The sequence below is a fragment of the Cyanistes caeruleus genome, chromosome 6 (assembly GCF_971803275.1).
Source record: "Cyanistes caeruleus chromosome 6, bCyaCae1.hap1.1, whole genome shotgun sequence".
Taxonomy (NCBI): domain Eukaryota; kingdom Metazoa; phylum Chordata; class Aves; order Passeriformes; family Paridae; genus Cyanistes; species Cyanistes caeruleus.
This window is the reverse complement of record NC_141706.1, coordinates 39,821,487-39,837,376: the sequence shown is the minus strand read 5'-3', so window position 1 is coordinate 39,837,376 and position 15,890 is coordinate 39,821,487. Positions and strand designations below refer to the sequence as shown.

General features: G+C 37.7%; 1 protein-coding gene across 11 annotated transcripts in view; it reads left to right on the top strand.

Annotated features, from left to right (window-relative positions):
* Positions 1–15,505, top strand: part of STXBP6 (syntaxin binding protein 6) — a 101,213-nt gene extending 85,708 nt beyond the window's left edge. For all 11 annotated transcript variants that reach the window (XM_086895968.1, XM_086895962.1, XM_086895963.1 and 8 more), the window contains 2 exons: positions 11,079–11,236; positions 12,369–15,505. In XM_086895968.1, coding sequence (XP_086752094.1) covers positions 11,079–11,236; positions 12,369–12,392 — 182 coding nt within the window. In that variant the 3' untranslated portion in view covers positions 12,393–15,505. The remainder of the gene's footprint in view (positions 1–11,078; positions 11,237–12,368) is intronic.
* The last annotated feature ends 385 nt before the right edge of the window (positions 15,506–15,890 follow it).

Here is a 15,890-nt window from a genome sequence, read left to right as displayed (position 1 = left end):
CTTTAAAACTGGTTATAGATTTGGGCAAAAAAAAGTTTCAAAAAAAAGTTGTAAAGTTCTCTACAGTGTTGACTTAGGGCAGCCAGTTTGGAGAATCATTGCTGGCCTGGACAGGTTTTTATTAGCTTCACTTTAGACAAATTAAGGTCTTTCAGATTCCCTTATCCCCCTTCCAGAACCATAGGACTTCATTCACTATGAACTTCAGCTCACGGTTAGTTGGCAGTTGAGTACCTGGATACTGTGATTGCTCTACAAGGTTCATACTTGATAGTGATGCAAAAGTGAAGAAACTTTATTCCATCAGTTTCTAAGAAGATTTTCACAAATTGTGATTAGTAAAGCTCATGCAAATATGTCAAGCATAATCAGCTAGTGAGTAGAGTACTATCCTTCATCTAGTTACAACAGTCTGGAGAATTTACTCAGGTCTGCAGGTAGACTTCACAGCCTCTTAGGGGTGCAGCTGTGACAGTCTTGTTTGCAAGACCCTGGATAGCCAGCAGTGCACCTCTGGAATGGCTACATAGGCTGTAATCATTGCAGGGATCTGAAATACACACACATTCTTCAGTCAGTCAATCCAGGAAAAGTGTGTACCTTTCTTTTTTAGCTTTTTTGTTGGAAAATAGGTTAAACTCAAGGCTAAAACAAGAACTGAGGTTTTACCTACTAGGTTGATTTTTACTTTTTTCCCATCCTATAACGTACCTAGCAAATCTAAGGAGCTGACATGGCTGATGAGAGCAGAGGAAGACATTTATCTTTGTTGCTTATTTTGTTTTGTTCCTTGCTAATGAAGATGCTGAACAGTCAGGATGATCATTTTACCTCCTACATCCTCTGTAATTGGTAGGATCTTTTTTAAAGTATAATGTTATGATGCACAAGGTGTTCTTTGTTATTGTTGAAATAACTTGCAAGCATCTGTTTAACTCCCAGGCTTATAGGTATTATTTAACTACTAGAAGGAACAAAATATGCTTTTTCTTCATATGAGAGTTGAGATAAATTTTCCCTCTTTTGGCCTTAAAAGTACAAGATTTCAGTCACACAAAAATTGTGTGCAGATGTAAATAATGTTCAGAAGCAATGAAGTGTCAAACTAGGGTTATATTAGAACATGCTACAATATAAAATATTCTATGTTACTATGACTGATATTATGGGCTTATATGTTGCAAATTAGGAAGACTGAAAAGTATGGGGTCAAATCTGAATAGTTTTATTGAGGTTTGAAGAGCGGTTATAATGTACTGGGGTATTTTCCTTTTTCTGTCTTACGTGCTTTGGACAAAATGCCAGATTAGATGAATTTTTAACGTAGAAGTCTCTTTGCATCAACATAATGTGCAATATTTGTCTGCCTTTTTGTATTTACATCTTTTCCTGGCCATTTTTTGTATTGATGGATATTAAAAGATCCAGATGTGTCAGAAGAAATTGCCTAGCCCACCTGAGAACCAGGGAAAGTACTGTAACCAGTTTAAATTTGAGATCGCTTCTTACTCGGAAACCTGTATTACTTTTCAGGGCAGAATAAGATTTTATAAAGGTGGAACCATTAATTGTGTCCCTTGGGAGTACAATGACACTTAATGTTGCATGATTGGTAAAAAGAAGGTGAAAGTCCATGGCAATCCTCCTGTCCAGGCTGTGAGACTTCTAGATATTATGGATCAAATGTAAGTTGGGAAGTAAGTTATCTTTGAAAGATAAATTCAGAAGTTGATGTTCAGATGTAAGTTCAGATTCATGTTTTCAAAGCTGGAAATCTAGTAAAGATTCAACTTATTATGAATGTTTTGTCTTTCAGATCACTTAGTTGTCCTTTCTGGATGAGAATTAAAATATTGAAATTATCTAGAGAACATTTCATTTGTGTGATACAGGAATTCATTAAGTTGTAAGCATGTTATCTTACAAGATTACAATCACAGAAGTACTGTTTCTATAATCTTCTGTGTATTATCTCAAGGTGTTTCTTTTTGTTTGGGTATTTTTAGTAGCTGTTCCCTCTTTTTTTCAAGAGAGCTCTTAACCCAGGCTGTCAGCACAGCACCAATATAATATACATGAAAGGATGTGTAGCAGTTGGGAGGGAGATGACAGGGATGAAGAAGGAGGGAACATGTTTGTGAACCTCTATAATGAGCTGTTGTGTTACAGATGTGATGGAAGTCCTTGGGTTAATGTTAGTCTAGGAAATGTAACTCTCTGGTGGTGATGGTTTCAGCAAAAGGAATGTGCTCAGCAAGGAGAGGCAGCTAGTGAATGTGTGAAGTGCCACCATCGGCTGAAACTTCATCAGTCTAAATATGTTGATTTTGGAATACTGTAGCTTCCTGAGTTACATGCCTAGTTCACTTAATCCTTTATAATTATTGAGGTGTTCTTTAAGTATCTTTCCAGACTATGTTGTTCCTTATTGTGAGCAGTTTCATGACAGTCTTAGCAGTGGAAGAGATTTGCTGTCATGTCTTCAGTGCCATGTTGCAGTAATGAGCAGCTCCTAACTTATTTTTTTGTGGCATAATTCTTTCTTCCAACAAAATGTATGATTTTGATTGGTGAATATAACTAATATGTGGGAGTCACCTGAACCTTGACAGGCTAGGAGAAACTTTCAGATTAGCAAAACTTGTAACTACTTCTTGAGCTCTCTCTGGTCACTTGTTTCATTCTAAAATGTTGTTTTCAGTGATTCAGTACAGTTTGGAGGGTGGAAGAAGGGATGGGGTTTTTGTAGAATGATGTCTATAAGAGCAACATTCAAGCTGTTTCTTACTGACAGTGGCTGATTAAAGCAGATGAGAGTAAGGTGCATAATTAGCAGAAAAAACTATTCAGGCATAAACATATGTCAGACATACCAATCTTAGGTGATCGAGATGGTGCTAAAATATTGTCCTTAAATGTATAGCTCCTGGATTATCCTGAGGACAGGGCTGGAACAGCCAGTCATTCTTGGGTCAGATGCTGCATTTTTCATCTGATGTTTTCCAACCATTGGTCTTTACTGATTTCATCCTGACCTTGACCAGTTCTTACTCAGTGTTCATTCTCAGCTGTGAGCCATAAATTTATTTTCAGTTTATGTGGTAATAGAAGTTGGTGATTTTGAATATGCTGCTTAAATAGCAAACACAGAGTTTTCTAAGTAATTTACCTGGTGAAGAAATAGGAATCTGTTGACAAGTACACTTTGTTCCATGCCTCCATTGTAGCAGGTTAATGCCTTATGTTTCTTAGTAATAATTAACACTACTTAAGCTGAAGCTCAATCAATAGTATTGGCACAATGTCTGCAAGAAATACCTTTGTTTCAGAAACGTCTGTGGTTCATCTTTGGGGCGTGTTGCTGTCTAAATCTCCCACCCATTAAAGAAATGTCAGTACTTTGGTGAATTTAATTTGAAACAAAGCAACAAAATTGCATCAGGAGACGTGTTTACACTTTGGACTGCCTTGACAGGCAAAATTGTATTAGGCTTTGTATTGGTTTTGGCTGGGATGGAGCGTATTTTTCTTCATAACAGCCAGTGTACAGTGTTGTATTTTAGACTTGTGACCAAAACTGTGTTGGTAACACACCAGGTGAGGTGTGCTTACACAGTGTCAAGACACCTTCATGGTCTCCTCTGTCTGCCTGCCCCCAGCAAATGGCCTCCGAGGGGACACAGAGAAACCGACCAAAACTGACCAAGGACATGCTCCATGCCGTGTAACAGCATTCTCAGTAATAAAACTGGAGGGAAAACAGCCTTTTCCCAAGGGAGACATTGTTCAGGGACTAGCTGAGCATTAGGCCAGTGGTGAGTGTTGGGTGGTGACTGATTCTTTTTGTATCATTTGTACCACAGGCTTTCATTAAAAATAGATTATTTTTCATTTAAATATTAAGTATAGCTCTGCATAGTAGTCACTGGTTGGGAGATCTTCTTATCCTATATGAAATCTGTTTCATTATTCTTAATATTCCCTAGCGTAAAATATTCTGATTTTGTTTGAATATTTCAGCTTCTGGTCATGAAGAAATGTAATAATGGCAGCATTTTGCTACTGGCAGAAATGGCTGAAGGGATTTAACCAAAAAACACATCATACTTTTTCCTTATAGGATGGCATCAATATCAATAAAAATTGATGTGGGAGTTTTCCCATTTCCAGTTATTTTACCTGTGAGCCAATCAAAATCAGGAAAGCTTGCAAGTTTTTCAGTGTTCACATGTCTCATAGCTCTCACTCGTCACCCCAGGGGAGCAGCAATTAAGATTAATATTTAAATTTGTCAGCTCATTCTCAAACAGAAGCTTGCCATGGTGCATAGCTGCTGTTCTTTGTTTTAATTATATGTTCTGCTTCTTGTCAGGTTGGCTGTAATAGTGGTATTGCTTGAGATCCTGCTGAATTCCAGAACTTTCCCAGAGTAAGCCTTTTTAACTCAAAGTTGTCATAATAGGTAAATGTCACTGCACAGTAAGATTTTTTGGACATTATTAGTTTTATCCTCCCCAAGTAAATTACCCTTTCTAGAGAACAAATCACGATTTCTTCCTGCAGGGTTTTCAAAGTTACTGCCTACAAAGTTGGTTTTTTTTCCCCCATTTGGATTTTCAGAGATGAAGTTTTTCCCAAAGGTGCAAATTTATGTGAATTTAATAATCTTGACTGTAATGGTTTGTCATTAATATAAGCACTAATCACAGAATTGTTAGGGTTGGAAGGGACCTTTGGAGATCATCTAGCCCAATCCCCCCATTTAATATTAACCATCTTGACTCAATGTAATTTAATTCTGATTTTAATTTGTCATGATTTATCTATAAGAAGAAATTTGCTTAAAAAGAACAAATTTGCTGAAAATGCAGTAAAAGTAACAGCATAATCCACAGCCCTCACCCCCACCCGAAGATTAACAACATTTTGACCAGAGTAATGATCAGAGACAAATTCCTATAATAGAATGACACAAAAATATGCTAAAGCATTTTTTCTGATTCTGCTGCTTGAAATTTGACTCTGTAATTAGTTAAGCTGTTCAAAAGTATGAATAATTTACATGGTATCATTGCTGTGCAGTACTGAATAAAAGAAAATCTCAGTGGAGCAGGAAGTATTTTTGTTATCAAGATACCTCATCAAAGAAAATAATCTTTCTTGTTTTACTCTAATGGCCCCTATATTATTTAATATCACTATTTAAAATAAAAGGACACTAGCATCAGAAATAAAACTTTTTTCTTATGACTGTACCAAGAAAACTTGTCCTACTAAACTGCCCATAGAAGAAATTTTTGTAGTGCCTTGCAATACTGTAACAAGGGTTGGTCTTTTTGTAACACAGCTGTTCCTAGATCTAAGATTTTGCAAGACACACTGAGAAATGTGAATACACTGTGTTTGCTAAAGAATAAAAATACTGAACTGTTGAACCCTTAAGGTTATTAAGGTAATTTATTTTTTCATGGTTTTGTGGGTTTTTTTTTTTTTCTTTTGTTTTCTTTGAGACCTCATCTTCACGACTTAATTAAAATTTATTTCCTCTGGTCTGCAGAAATCATTCTGTTCATGTGCTGCTTTCAGCTTTTTGTCAGCTAATTGTCTGCTATGTTGATTTTTCTTTCATTTCTGTGTTTCTGGTTTGCATATATTGAAATACAGGAGTTAAAACAGTAGAAATCGTCCAGATGTATTTGATCTGTTGGGGAGAATACTGTTTGAGCTAAAAGTAGGGGTAGTTCAATTTTTAGAGTTTATGTAAATAATTTAGTCAGGATGCATACAAGGATATTCTCTGACTCAAGAAAACCCCAAAGCCACAAATAGGCGTAGACTTAGAAAATATACTGGATAAGTATTATGATATATTTGTTTTGCTCTAAAACTGTATTGAAAATGTCTGCTGATTCTTGCATTTTTGTAATTTTCATAATTGTCCATTGATTTTTGTTAACATCTTCAGACATTTTCTTGAAACATAATGAACATTCAAATCAGATCAGTGCAAAATGTATGTAGTGTAGCTTTTATAGCAACGTTGTGGTTTAGGTATGATATTCCCTTCTCTGGTGCTCCAACCAAAACTGCATCAGCATTCGCTTCCCATCCTCCTCCAGCAGCAAGCACAAAAGGCAAAGATTATGGGTTGAGATAAGAAAAACTTACTGAAAACAACAATAAGAAAATTAACAGTAAGAATACTAGTAACAAATAATCAAAGCTAAATGCATTTATTTCCTTCTCAGAAGTAGGTAGTTGCTAAATGTTTTATTAATACATGTACAATTAAAATTGAATGCTTGTGCTTGCAAATCAGTCACTGTAGAGTTATCACTAATGTAAAGATTAATCTGCATTGAGCTGAAATCTATTTGATATGGCTAATAGAGAATGCGATGAACCATCTATGAATGTGTGATAAAACAAGTGATGCAATCTAAATAATGGTATCTCTAGAGACCAATTAGTTTCTTCACATCCTTGATTATGCCAATGTTTCTGTATCTTTCAGATATTGGCTATGGTGGCTAAAGGATGTATTTCCCATTGTGCCTGATAAAAATCCTAAAGTTGGCTTCACAAGGTGTAAGAGCCTCTGATACAGCTTGAATTGTAGAATATTCTGGGTTGGAAGGGACCTGCAAGGACCATCTAAGTTCAGCTTCTGTCTCTGCACAGAACAGCCCAAGAGTCACATCATGTGCCTGAGGGCATTTTCTAAATGCTGATTGGACTCTGTCAGGGTGGTGCTGTGACCACTGTCCTGGGGAGCCCTCTCCAGTGCCCAACCACCCTCTGCTTAAAAAACCTTTTTCTAATATCCAAAATAAACTGAAGAGATCAGTGCCTGCCCCCTCCTCTTCCACTCATGAGGAAGTTGTAGACTCCTATGAGGTCTACCCTCAGTCTCCTTCTGGCTGAACAGGCCAGGTGATCTCAACCACTCCTCATACGGCTTCTTCTACCATCTTTGTGGTCCTTCTTTGGACACTCTCAAATAGCCTTATATTCTTTGAGTGTTGTGGTGCCCAAAACTGCACACAGGACTCAAGGTGAGCAGAGCAGGACAATCCCCTCCCTCACCCACCTGGCGATGCTGTGCCCCATGTCCCCCAGGACAGGGCTGGCCTTTCTGGCTGCCAGGGCACTGCTGGCTCATGTTCATTTTGACATTGACCTGGATCTTTCCATGGCACTGCTCTCCAGCATCTTATTCCTCAGTCTATACCTAAATCCAGGGCTGCCCCATCCCAGGTGCAGAATGCAGCACTTTGCTGAACTTCATATGGTAGGTGATTGTGTGACCCTCTAATTTGTCAAGGCCTTTCTTCAGAGCCTCTCTGTCTTTCAGGGACTCAACAGCTTCTCCCAATTTAGTATTGTCTGAAAATTTACACAGTATACATTTGAGTCCTGCATCCAAGTCCTTTTTGAAGGTGTTGAAAATTGGGTCCTGCAAAACCCCTGCTAGAGACAGGTTCCCAGTCTGATGTCACCCCATTCACTGTCACCCTTTTTCCCTGAGCCATGATCCATTGTTCACCCTGCCATAATGTGTTTATCCTACTCTGTGCTGGACATTTTGTCCAGAAGGGTCCTGTGGAAGACAATATGAGAAGATTTACTGAAGTCCTTAAGGATTCCATCAACATGGAAAACATTTCTCAGGATATTTTGAATCAGAGTAGTTACCTCCTGAAGAGCAGCTTATAAGTTTTGCAGGTTGTAGATGATTTATTCATAGGAATCATTTTCCAGTATGTCCAGTGCAAGTGTTGCTATTTCTGCAGTGATACTAATACAGGGATGAGGCATAGTCAGTCATACCAGCAGCCACCTACACATGCTCTAGAAATATACTGATGAAATTCCATAGACTACTGACATGTGGGTTTCTGAGTTGCTCATAGATGAGAGCAGGTTTTTATTGTTTTACTGACATTCCATTGGTAAAGATACTCCAAAAGTAGTTCTTCAGAACAGTCGTCAGAATAGCAGCTTCTCTGCAAGTCACTGCCCATGAGAAAATACAGCAGATCTTACCTGGAGAGAACACAATATTTTGTTAGCTAGAGGGAAAAACAGTTACTATCATTGTGCCAAACTTTCAAGTTCATTCTTCTTTGCTGAAAATAATGTGGAGAAATAGATACCTATCTTTGGCCACAAATGTACAAATAGTTTTAGGAGTATAGAAAATGAAAAATATTTTTGTTCTGTAGTTTCCTATTGACAGGCAGAAGGTCAGCAATATATTAAATTTTGACCCCCAACATATTTTAAGACTTCCGAAGATTCTTAGTTTTATAGGGTTATCCATGTAGCCTGCTTTCCTTGAATTCAGCAGAGGCTTTGTGATCTTGTAAAAAACAGATTTAATTCAGTGTTGGGAGCTTTTAAAACTTATCCTAGAAAACTAACACTATACAGGAGGCCCAAGCCATTAGATGACAGCACCAAAAAAGGAAAACTATTTCCAGTGCAGGGTTGCTCAGTACATGTGTTTATTGGAAAAGCTGCCTGAACAGAAGCCAAAATAATAATCTGCTTTAAAAATTATGACTAAAATAGCAATTGACTGAAAAATTTTAAAGTAAGGAAGTATGCAGTACGTAGATTTGTTTGCTTTTACAGTCGAACCCCTCACTGTCTGAAGGGGGACCACTTCAAAAAATTAATTTCTATCTCTGCAAATTCCAGCTCACGATATTGTTAGATACTAACCTCTTCAACAAGAATGCTAGCTGTTGTATTCCTTTTCTAAATGCAACAATAGAAAAAGAGCAGTTCTACATCTACTTTATTTTAACTCCTGATGTGCAAAATGTAACAATATTGGTATATAGGATGCCAGAGTGTTCTTTTACTGCTGTTTCTCATATTGACTCATTATCTGTGAGTCACTGTGTGTAGGTTCTTAAGTCTCTCCCTCACTTCCATGGTTTAGTACTAATTGAGTTTTAGTTTAATAAAATTGTGAGGCAGTTTTCTTTATCTCAGGAATTCCTGCATATGCAGCTTGTATTGTGCTCCACAGGCTAATCAGGGCAGCCTTTAGTTTCACTAGTCATTGTTTGTTTGGCCTAAGGAAAGGATTAGTATTTGAAAACTGGGTCTGAAAGAGTTGTTTGTTCTTCTTTTTCTAATGAAACTGTGTGCTAGTTTCAGCTGTGTTAGTTTTTTTCACAGTGGCTGGTACAGGGCAATGTGATAGATCTGTGCTGAACATGGGGTTGATAATATGATCTTTATAAGATCTTTTTGTTATTGCTGAACTGGGCTTGCACAGAACCAAGGCCTTTTCTGCTTTTCATACTGGCCGTGCTGGCAAGGAAATTGTGCCTGCATGGGAGGTTGGTAGGAGGAGACACAGCTTGGACAATGGACCAGAGGGATATTCCAGACCATATGACATCATGCTCAGTACATAAAGTGAGATGAAGAAGGAGGAAGGGGAGGAAATTCGGTGTAATGACATTTGTTTTCATGAGGTGCTGTTAATGTGTGATGGGTGCCTGCTCTCCTGGAGATGTCTGAACCCCTGCCTGCCCACAGGAAGCTGTGAATTAATGCCTTGTTCTACTTTACTTTTGTGCATAGCTTTTGCTTTCCCTGTTAAACTGTCTGTATCTCACCCCATTGGTTTTCTAACTTTTACCTTTCTAGTTCTCTCCCCATTCCTGCTGGTGGGAGAGTGAGCAAGGGGCTGCTTGGTAACTGGCTGAGGCTAAACTACAACAAGCTAGTAGCAAAATAGCCCTTTTAATTAATGTTTGTGTTTGATTTTTCTTAACCCAAGAATATTTTTGAAGTAGGTATGCTTCTCAGGTTAATGATAAAAGCAGTGTGTTTGTGTCTATTTTCACTTTCTTTGTATGTCGGTAAGAACAACAGACTTTAACAGCAGATTTGCTGTTGTGCTTGCTTTAGCTGTGTTGAATTTGTTTCATACCTTTACCAGAATAATTCTTATAAGAGTATTATATCTCTGGTTTTAATGCTATGGCAAAAAATGAGGACAGCCAGGACATCAGGGGATCAAGCCCAGCCAGCACGGATTTATGAGAGGAAGGTGCTGCTTGACTCCCCTGATGTCCTTGTATGACAAAGTGACCTGTTCAGTAGATGAGGGGAAGGCTGTGGACATTTATCTAGACTTCGGTAAAGTGCTTGACACCATCTCCCACAGCACCCTCCTGGATCAGCTGGTTGCTTGCAGCTTGGATGGATGGACTCTTTGACGGATAAAAATCTGCCTGGATGTCCAGGCCCAGAGAGATGTGGTGAACGGAACTAAATCCAGTTGGCAACCTGTTGCTAGCAGTGTTCTCCAGGACTCAGTTTTGGGGTCAATCCAGTTTGACATCTTTATGGATGTGAGGATTGAGGGCACCCTCAGCAGATTTGCAGATGACACTAAGATGGGTGGGAGTGTTGATCTCTCAAGGGAAGGAGGGCTCTGCAGAGGGATCTGGACAAATCAGTGGGCTAAGGACAGCAGCACGAGGTTCACTAAGGCAAAGAGCCGGGTCCTTGGGTCACAGCAATCCCAGGCAGTGCTACAGGCTGGGCAGGAGTGGCTGTCCAGCAGAAAGGGGCTGGGGGTGCTGGTCAGCAGCGGGCTCAGGGAGAGCCAGTGCTGGGCCTGGGTGGCCAAGAAGGCCAGTGGCATCTTGGCCTGTATCAGCAATGGTGTGGCCAGCAGGACTGGGGAGGTGACCAGCCCTCTGTTCTTAGCACTGGTGAGGCCACACCTTGAGAACCATGTTCAGTTTTGGGCCCCTCACTTTAAAGAGGGCATTGAAATACTGTGGTGCATCCTGTGAAGGGCAACAAGGCCCATGAGAGGTCTAGAGAACTTGTCTTTTGAGGAACAGCTGAGGGAGTTGGGTTTGTGTAGTCTTGAGGGGGATCAGGTGGGATCTCATCACTCTCTACAACCACCTCAGGAGAGGTTGTTGTGAAGTGAGGCCAGTCCAGACAGCACAACAGCTCTAGAACATTATAAATTAATTGTATTTAATACAATGCATATATATGCTTGAGTGCTCTAATGGCTTCTTTTGGTGTTGCAGGAAACAGCATACTCCATTCAGCAGCAGACAGTGTGACAAGTGCAGTACAGAAGGCAAGCCAGGCCTTGAATGAGCGTGGTGAAAGGCTAGGTCGTGCAGAAGAAAAGACAGAGGAGCTGAAAAACAGTGCTCAGCAGTTCGCAGAAACTGCACATAAGGTAAGATTTCAGCAGGATAAGACTCAGTAGGTTAAAGTCAGACATTTGGCTGTCACAGTTTGTGGAATGCAAGTATGTATCTATACTTAGCTGTATAAAGCTTGAACTTATCTCAGGGTATGTATCAAATCCTTGTGACACCTTCTTCACCTCTTTGCCCCTAAAAAATCCCTTCCATTTGTTGGTGACTGCACAGGTTTTCAAAGTCATAAATTCTGTATAATAAAAACTTCTCAGAGTTGCCTGCCAAAGATACATTTTAAAAAAATTGTTTGTTTGAGGAAAGAAATGTGTTGGTTTAAGTTCTTTCCTGCTGAAATGCATTTCACGTATATCACTACAGATATTAATAAGCATATTTGTAACCATATTCTTGAGTACCAAAGGTTTATGTCAGTTTAGTTTGAGTCATTTATTGGTCATCATTTCACTGCTAGCAAATGAGTGAATTTTAATTGCCCATACCAGTTCTGTTTTCTAGGGAATTTCCCAGAGGGTTCACTCATCTCAGCTTTGCTACAGATAGCAATTTTTCATTGTATCGAACCTCACCCTAAGCTCTTTGCTTGGTTTGCAAAGTCAGTCTGTCTACACATTTTATACAGGTTTTAACTCACTTCATCTCCTTCTTCTCCCTCTCATTCCAAGTTAAGTCCATTTTTGAATTATTTGAAATGAAAATAATTGGTAATCACAGAGGTGGAAAGGCAATCAGACTTTTATTTTTCATCATTATGTAGTGGCAGAGCTCCTGAACAGGTGTTTCAAATTACTTGTCTAGAATTTCTGATTGTAGTTAACAATCAAAATCATTGGGTCAAAATTACTGTTCTCCTAAGCATGTCTTTGTTTCTGATGTCTTGCTCTAGCCTTCCTCACAGATAGCAAAATATTGGAAACAGAGCTGGGAAAGCAGATAAGTCCTGCCTCTTTGGAATGGCAAAGAGAGGATTTTCCTGTGTATCCCAGGAAAGGGAATGGCTAGATATCTGTATGCAAAGAAGTTCATGGATTTCAGACATCTTTTGAACAATCTGTCTTACAAACTCTGCTTATCCAGACTAGCCACATTAGGCTCATACAGCTGTTGTTTTTCTCAGTGATATCTCTAATTTTTTTCTTTCTTTTTCAGCTTGCCATGAAGCACAAATGCTGAGATACTGCCCAAAGTTGAAATCTTCTCAAGAGAAGCTGAAAAGGCTACAATCAGCAACTTTTACAGGAGATTCAGTCTTCTGTGTGCTTTTTCCTTCCCGTTCAGTGGAGATGCATTATTTCAGTTTCTGTGCAGGAAAAAGTGTTGCATTTCTACTTTTCTGACTTAATTTTGTTCCTCTTTTTTAATATTGCTACACAGTCCTGCGGTACTTTCTACCTGTATTTCAGTTGTTACAGGAGTGAAAGCAAACATTGAAAAAGGACCAAATGACAAGCTGATCAGGATTAAAATAGTAATATTCTTCCATGGTTGTACAAAAAACAGATTGAACTAATTATGGACATGTGTGGAAATAAAATCCAAAGAAAGGGGTATAATTTTCTTCATTTAATGTAGCATCAGCAGAATGTGAATGAATGTTAGAATTAAACATCTGGCTATAGTGGAGGACAAACTGCTTTGTCCTGGGAAACAGAAAAAATGGTTTCTTGTAACTAATGTAGGACACACTGCATGTGCACCAGCATTCAGAAGTGCGTATCTGAATTTCATTCATATCAGCATTTTATATGTTCCTATTTTCACTTTCAGACTGATTATTGGAATAGTACGCTGAAACCTAGAGAGAATGTATGCTTGAGGTTTCAAAATGAGGAAAAAAGTCATTTTTACATCTGTACGCACATAGCTGTCCCTCAAGCACAATCTACAATTTAGCAGTCTTGATAATAAAATAACATTTCTTCTTACCTGTGATTGTGTGGCTAAAAGCCCATGAAAATGAGAATGCAAAGGCCTGGGGACATGAGAGTGCACTGTTTTCAAGACATCTGTTTTTCATAAATTCTACAGTATGAGTTTTTTTGAACACTTCAGAAATTTGTCTGATTTTAATGACTTTTGTGTTAGCAAGTTGTCTGATTTGCAAGTTGTCTGATTTTTAATACAGAGGCTTTCAAAAAAGCATGTCTTGGTACACTAGAATCAACTTCTAGTTTGTGTCTCAGCTTTCAATATGTTATCACTGGAAGGGTGACTCTACTTCATTTGTATTCACTATATGCAATTTATGCACAGTATTTCTATTACAAAAAATAAGTAGGTTACCTTCTTCCTTCACAGCTGTTAACATTTTTAAGATGGTCTCATGCTTCAAGAATGAAAAAAAACCCCAAAAAATAAAAAGATGTTGCTTTTTTTTTTTTAACCAGTCAGCTAGAAAAGAAATCCTTGCAGGAGATACAGCCTTCATCTTCTGAAAATGCCTGCTCTTCATTTTTGCCCTCATCTTACCATAGAAAAGCTGGCATTATGTGAATGTACTGTATTCATTGTAGAATGTGATGTTTGCATTATTAATGACACAACAGTCTAAAATCCTCAGAGCAGTGCTTGTAAGAGAGATAAAAGCTGCTGTAGTAATTGAGAATATTTTACTTACTGCAAGCTGAAATAACTGAAAACCTCATGGAAATGCCCATTTCGTAAAAAAATGCTTGTCTTTAGGAAAGTATTCTCATTTGAACTAAGGACCTTGTCTAGTTAGCTGATTGCATTCAAAATGTCCATGTTTTGTTTTGTTTTGGGTTTTTTTGTTTCGGTTTGGTTTTTTTCCTTTAATTTAAACAGTTTTGTATGAATTTTTATTTAATTACACATTGGGAATTGAGAGAATGGGTCATTTGTGTAGTACCATATGATCATTTAGCTCTATTTAGCGCCAGCTTCAGCAGTTACCAAATCTAGCACCTACTGAAATGGAAGTTGGCCACTTCTGTTATAAATCAGAACAGGTTCATTAGCAACACAAGTTCTGAGCACTCCGTTGAGCTATGTGTAATTAATGCTTGCCCTGGAAATGTCTGAATGCTACTGTAATGACTGGGTATTTCTGCAGTTAACCAGGAAAACAGTGTCCATTTTTAAAACAGAAATTAAACTTCTGCTAGATACAAAATGTTAGGCTATTTTTGTTTTTTAAAGATGGATTATAAATCAGTCAGGGAGTATATTTTTGACCACATAGCTATCGTTTCATATTTTCTACTCTTTTAAAACTATATTCTGCTGCTAACCTCACAAGTCTTTCTGTCAAGAGAAAGAAGTAGATTCTGAACTGCTGCCATCTGGCCAGTCCTCTAAGTTTGCTGATAATTAGAAGAAATGTCTAAAACCCAGGTCAGATAAACATGAAAAGAATTGGTTGTCTAAATTTAGATAAAAAGGCGTATATTTTCAAGTGTTTACAAAAATGTCAGCTGGACAGGACAACATCATAGTTGCACTGCTAAGTTCCAGACCTCTTGTGAGTTGAGTTGTACTACATTGCTTTAATCCCACCTGAATTTTTCAGCATTTTGGATTGTTTTGTATCTTCAAAGTTAAGTGTATTGTTTTTTGTCATAACTCAGGACTTTAATCCAACCATCAAAAGCCATTTACTATGGGAACTCTAAGTAACCTAAGTCTTCTGAATGAAGGAAGAGTGGTTTGTCTGTTTACTTTGTTCTTGTTGTTCATTAAACTACAAGGTTTGGTAGTTTTTAGAAAAAAAAAATAAAAATCAAGGTGTATAAATGTTTATCCAAAGGTAAATCTTAGAGCATTGCAGTTTCCTTCTGGAACAGCTTGTAGTGTATACAACCTAGTATTATTAGATAGTCATGTACATAACATATACTATGATTCAGGTTAATGTTTCATATGAAAGAATGTATTTGTAAATTGTAACAATATTAATAGTTTCTTTATCTTTTTAAAGTTCTGAACAGAATAAAAATAATGTATTGTTAGACTTGACTGCTTTACTGCAAACTCTGTCTTAAAAGGCTACTTTTGTGTCTAGCAAAAGTTGTGTATTATGTGAAGTATTAACAAAAATGTGCGCTCTTAAAACTGATCTTAAAGGTAGGTAGGTTTTGCTATGATTTGCCAGAATTGTAATACTTGCTGATATCTATTGTAACCAATTCCTTGGAAGTTCTCAAAGATGTAGAAATTATTTTGTGCCATTCTGGGGAGAAAAAAAAAAAAAAAGAATGGGACCTGCTCTCTTGACTCACTACTGGAATCCCTGATTTTTGTCATTAAATACTTTACTGTGATGAAAATTGTCTTTGGATTATTTGAGTTCTCTATTAAAAATATCAGTTATTTTTGAGTTAGGTTTTTGTATTTCACTCTAGCAAAATTATATTGAATTCTAGTAAAACTGAATAAAAAATATTTTCTGCTATAGTGGTAAAAATTTTCTCTAGAGTACTGTAATTAAAAGAGAAGTAGTGGAAACTAGGTTAAACCATTTCCTGTCTTAGCAGATTCCAGAAAATAATTACCATAGGTTGAAGTTAGCACCCTGCCTAAAGGCTATGTAGGTTAAAAAGAATTTTGATCATTTACTTTCCATTCCTATGAAATGCTTATTCTCAAGTTGTTAATATCTTCTTTTGGCTATCTAATTTTATTGATAATTTTTATCAAAACACATGCAATTTT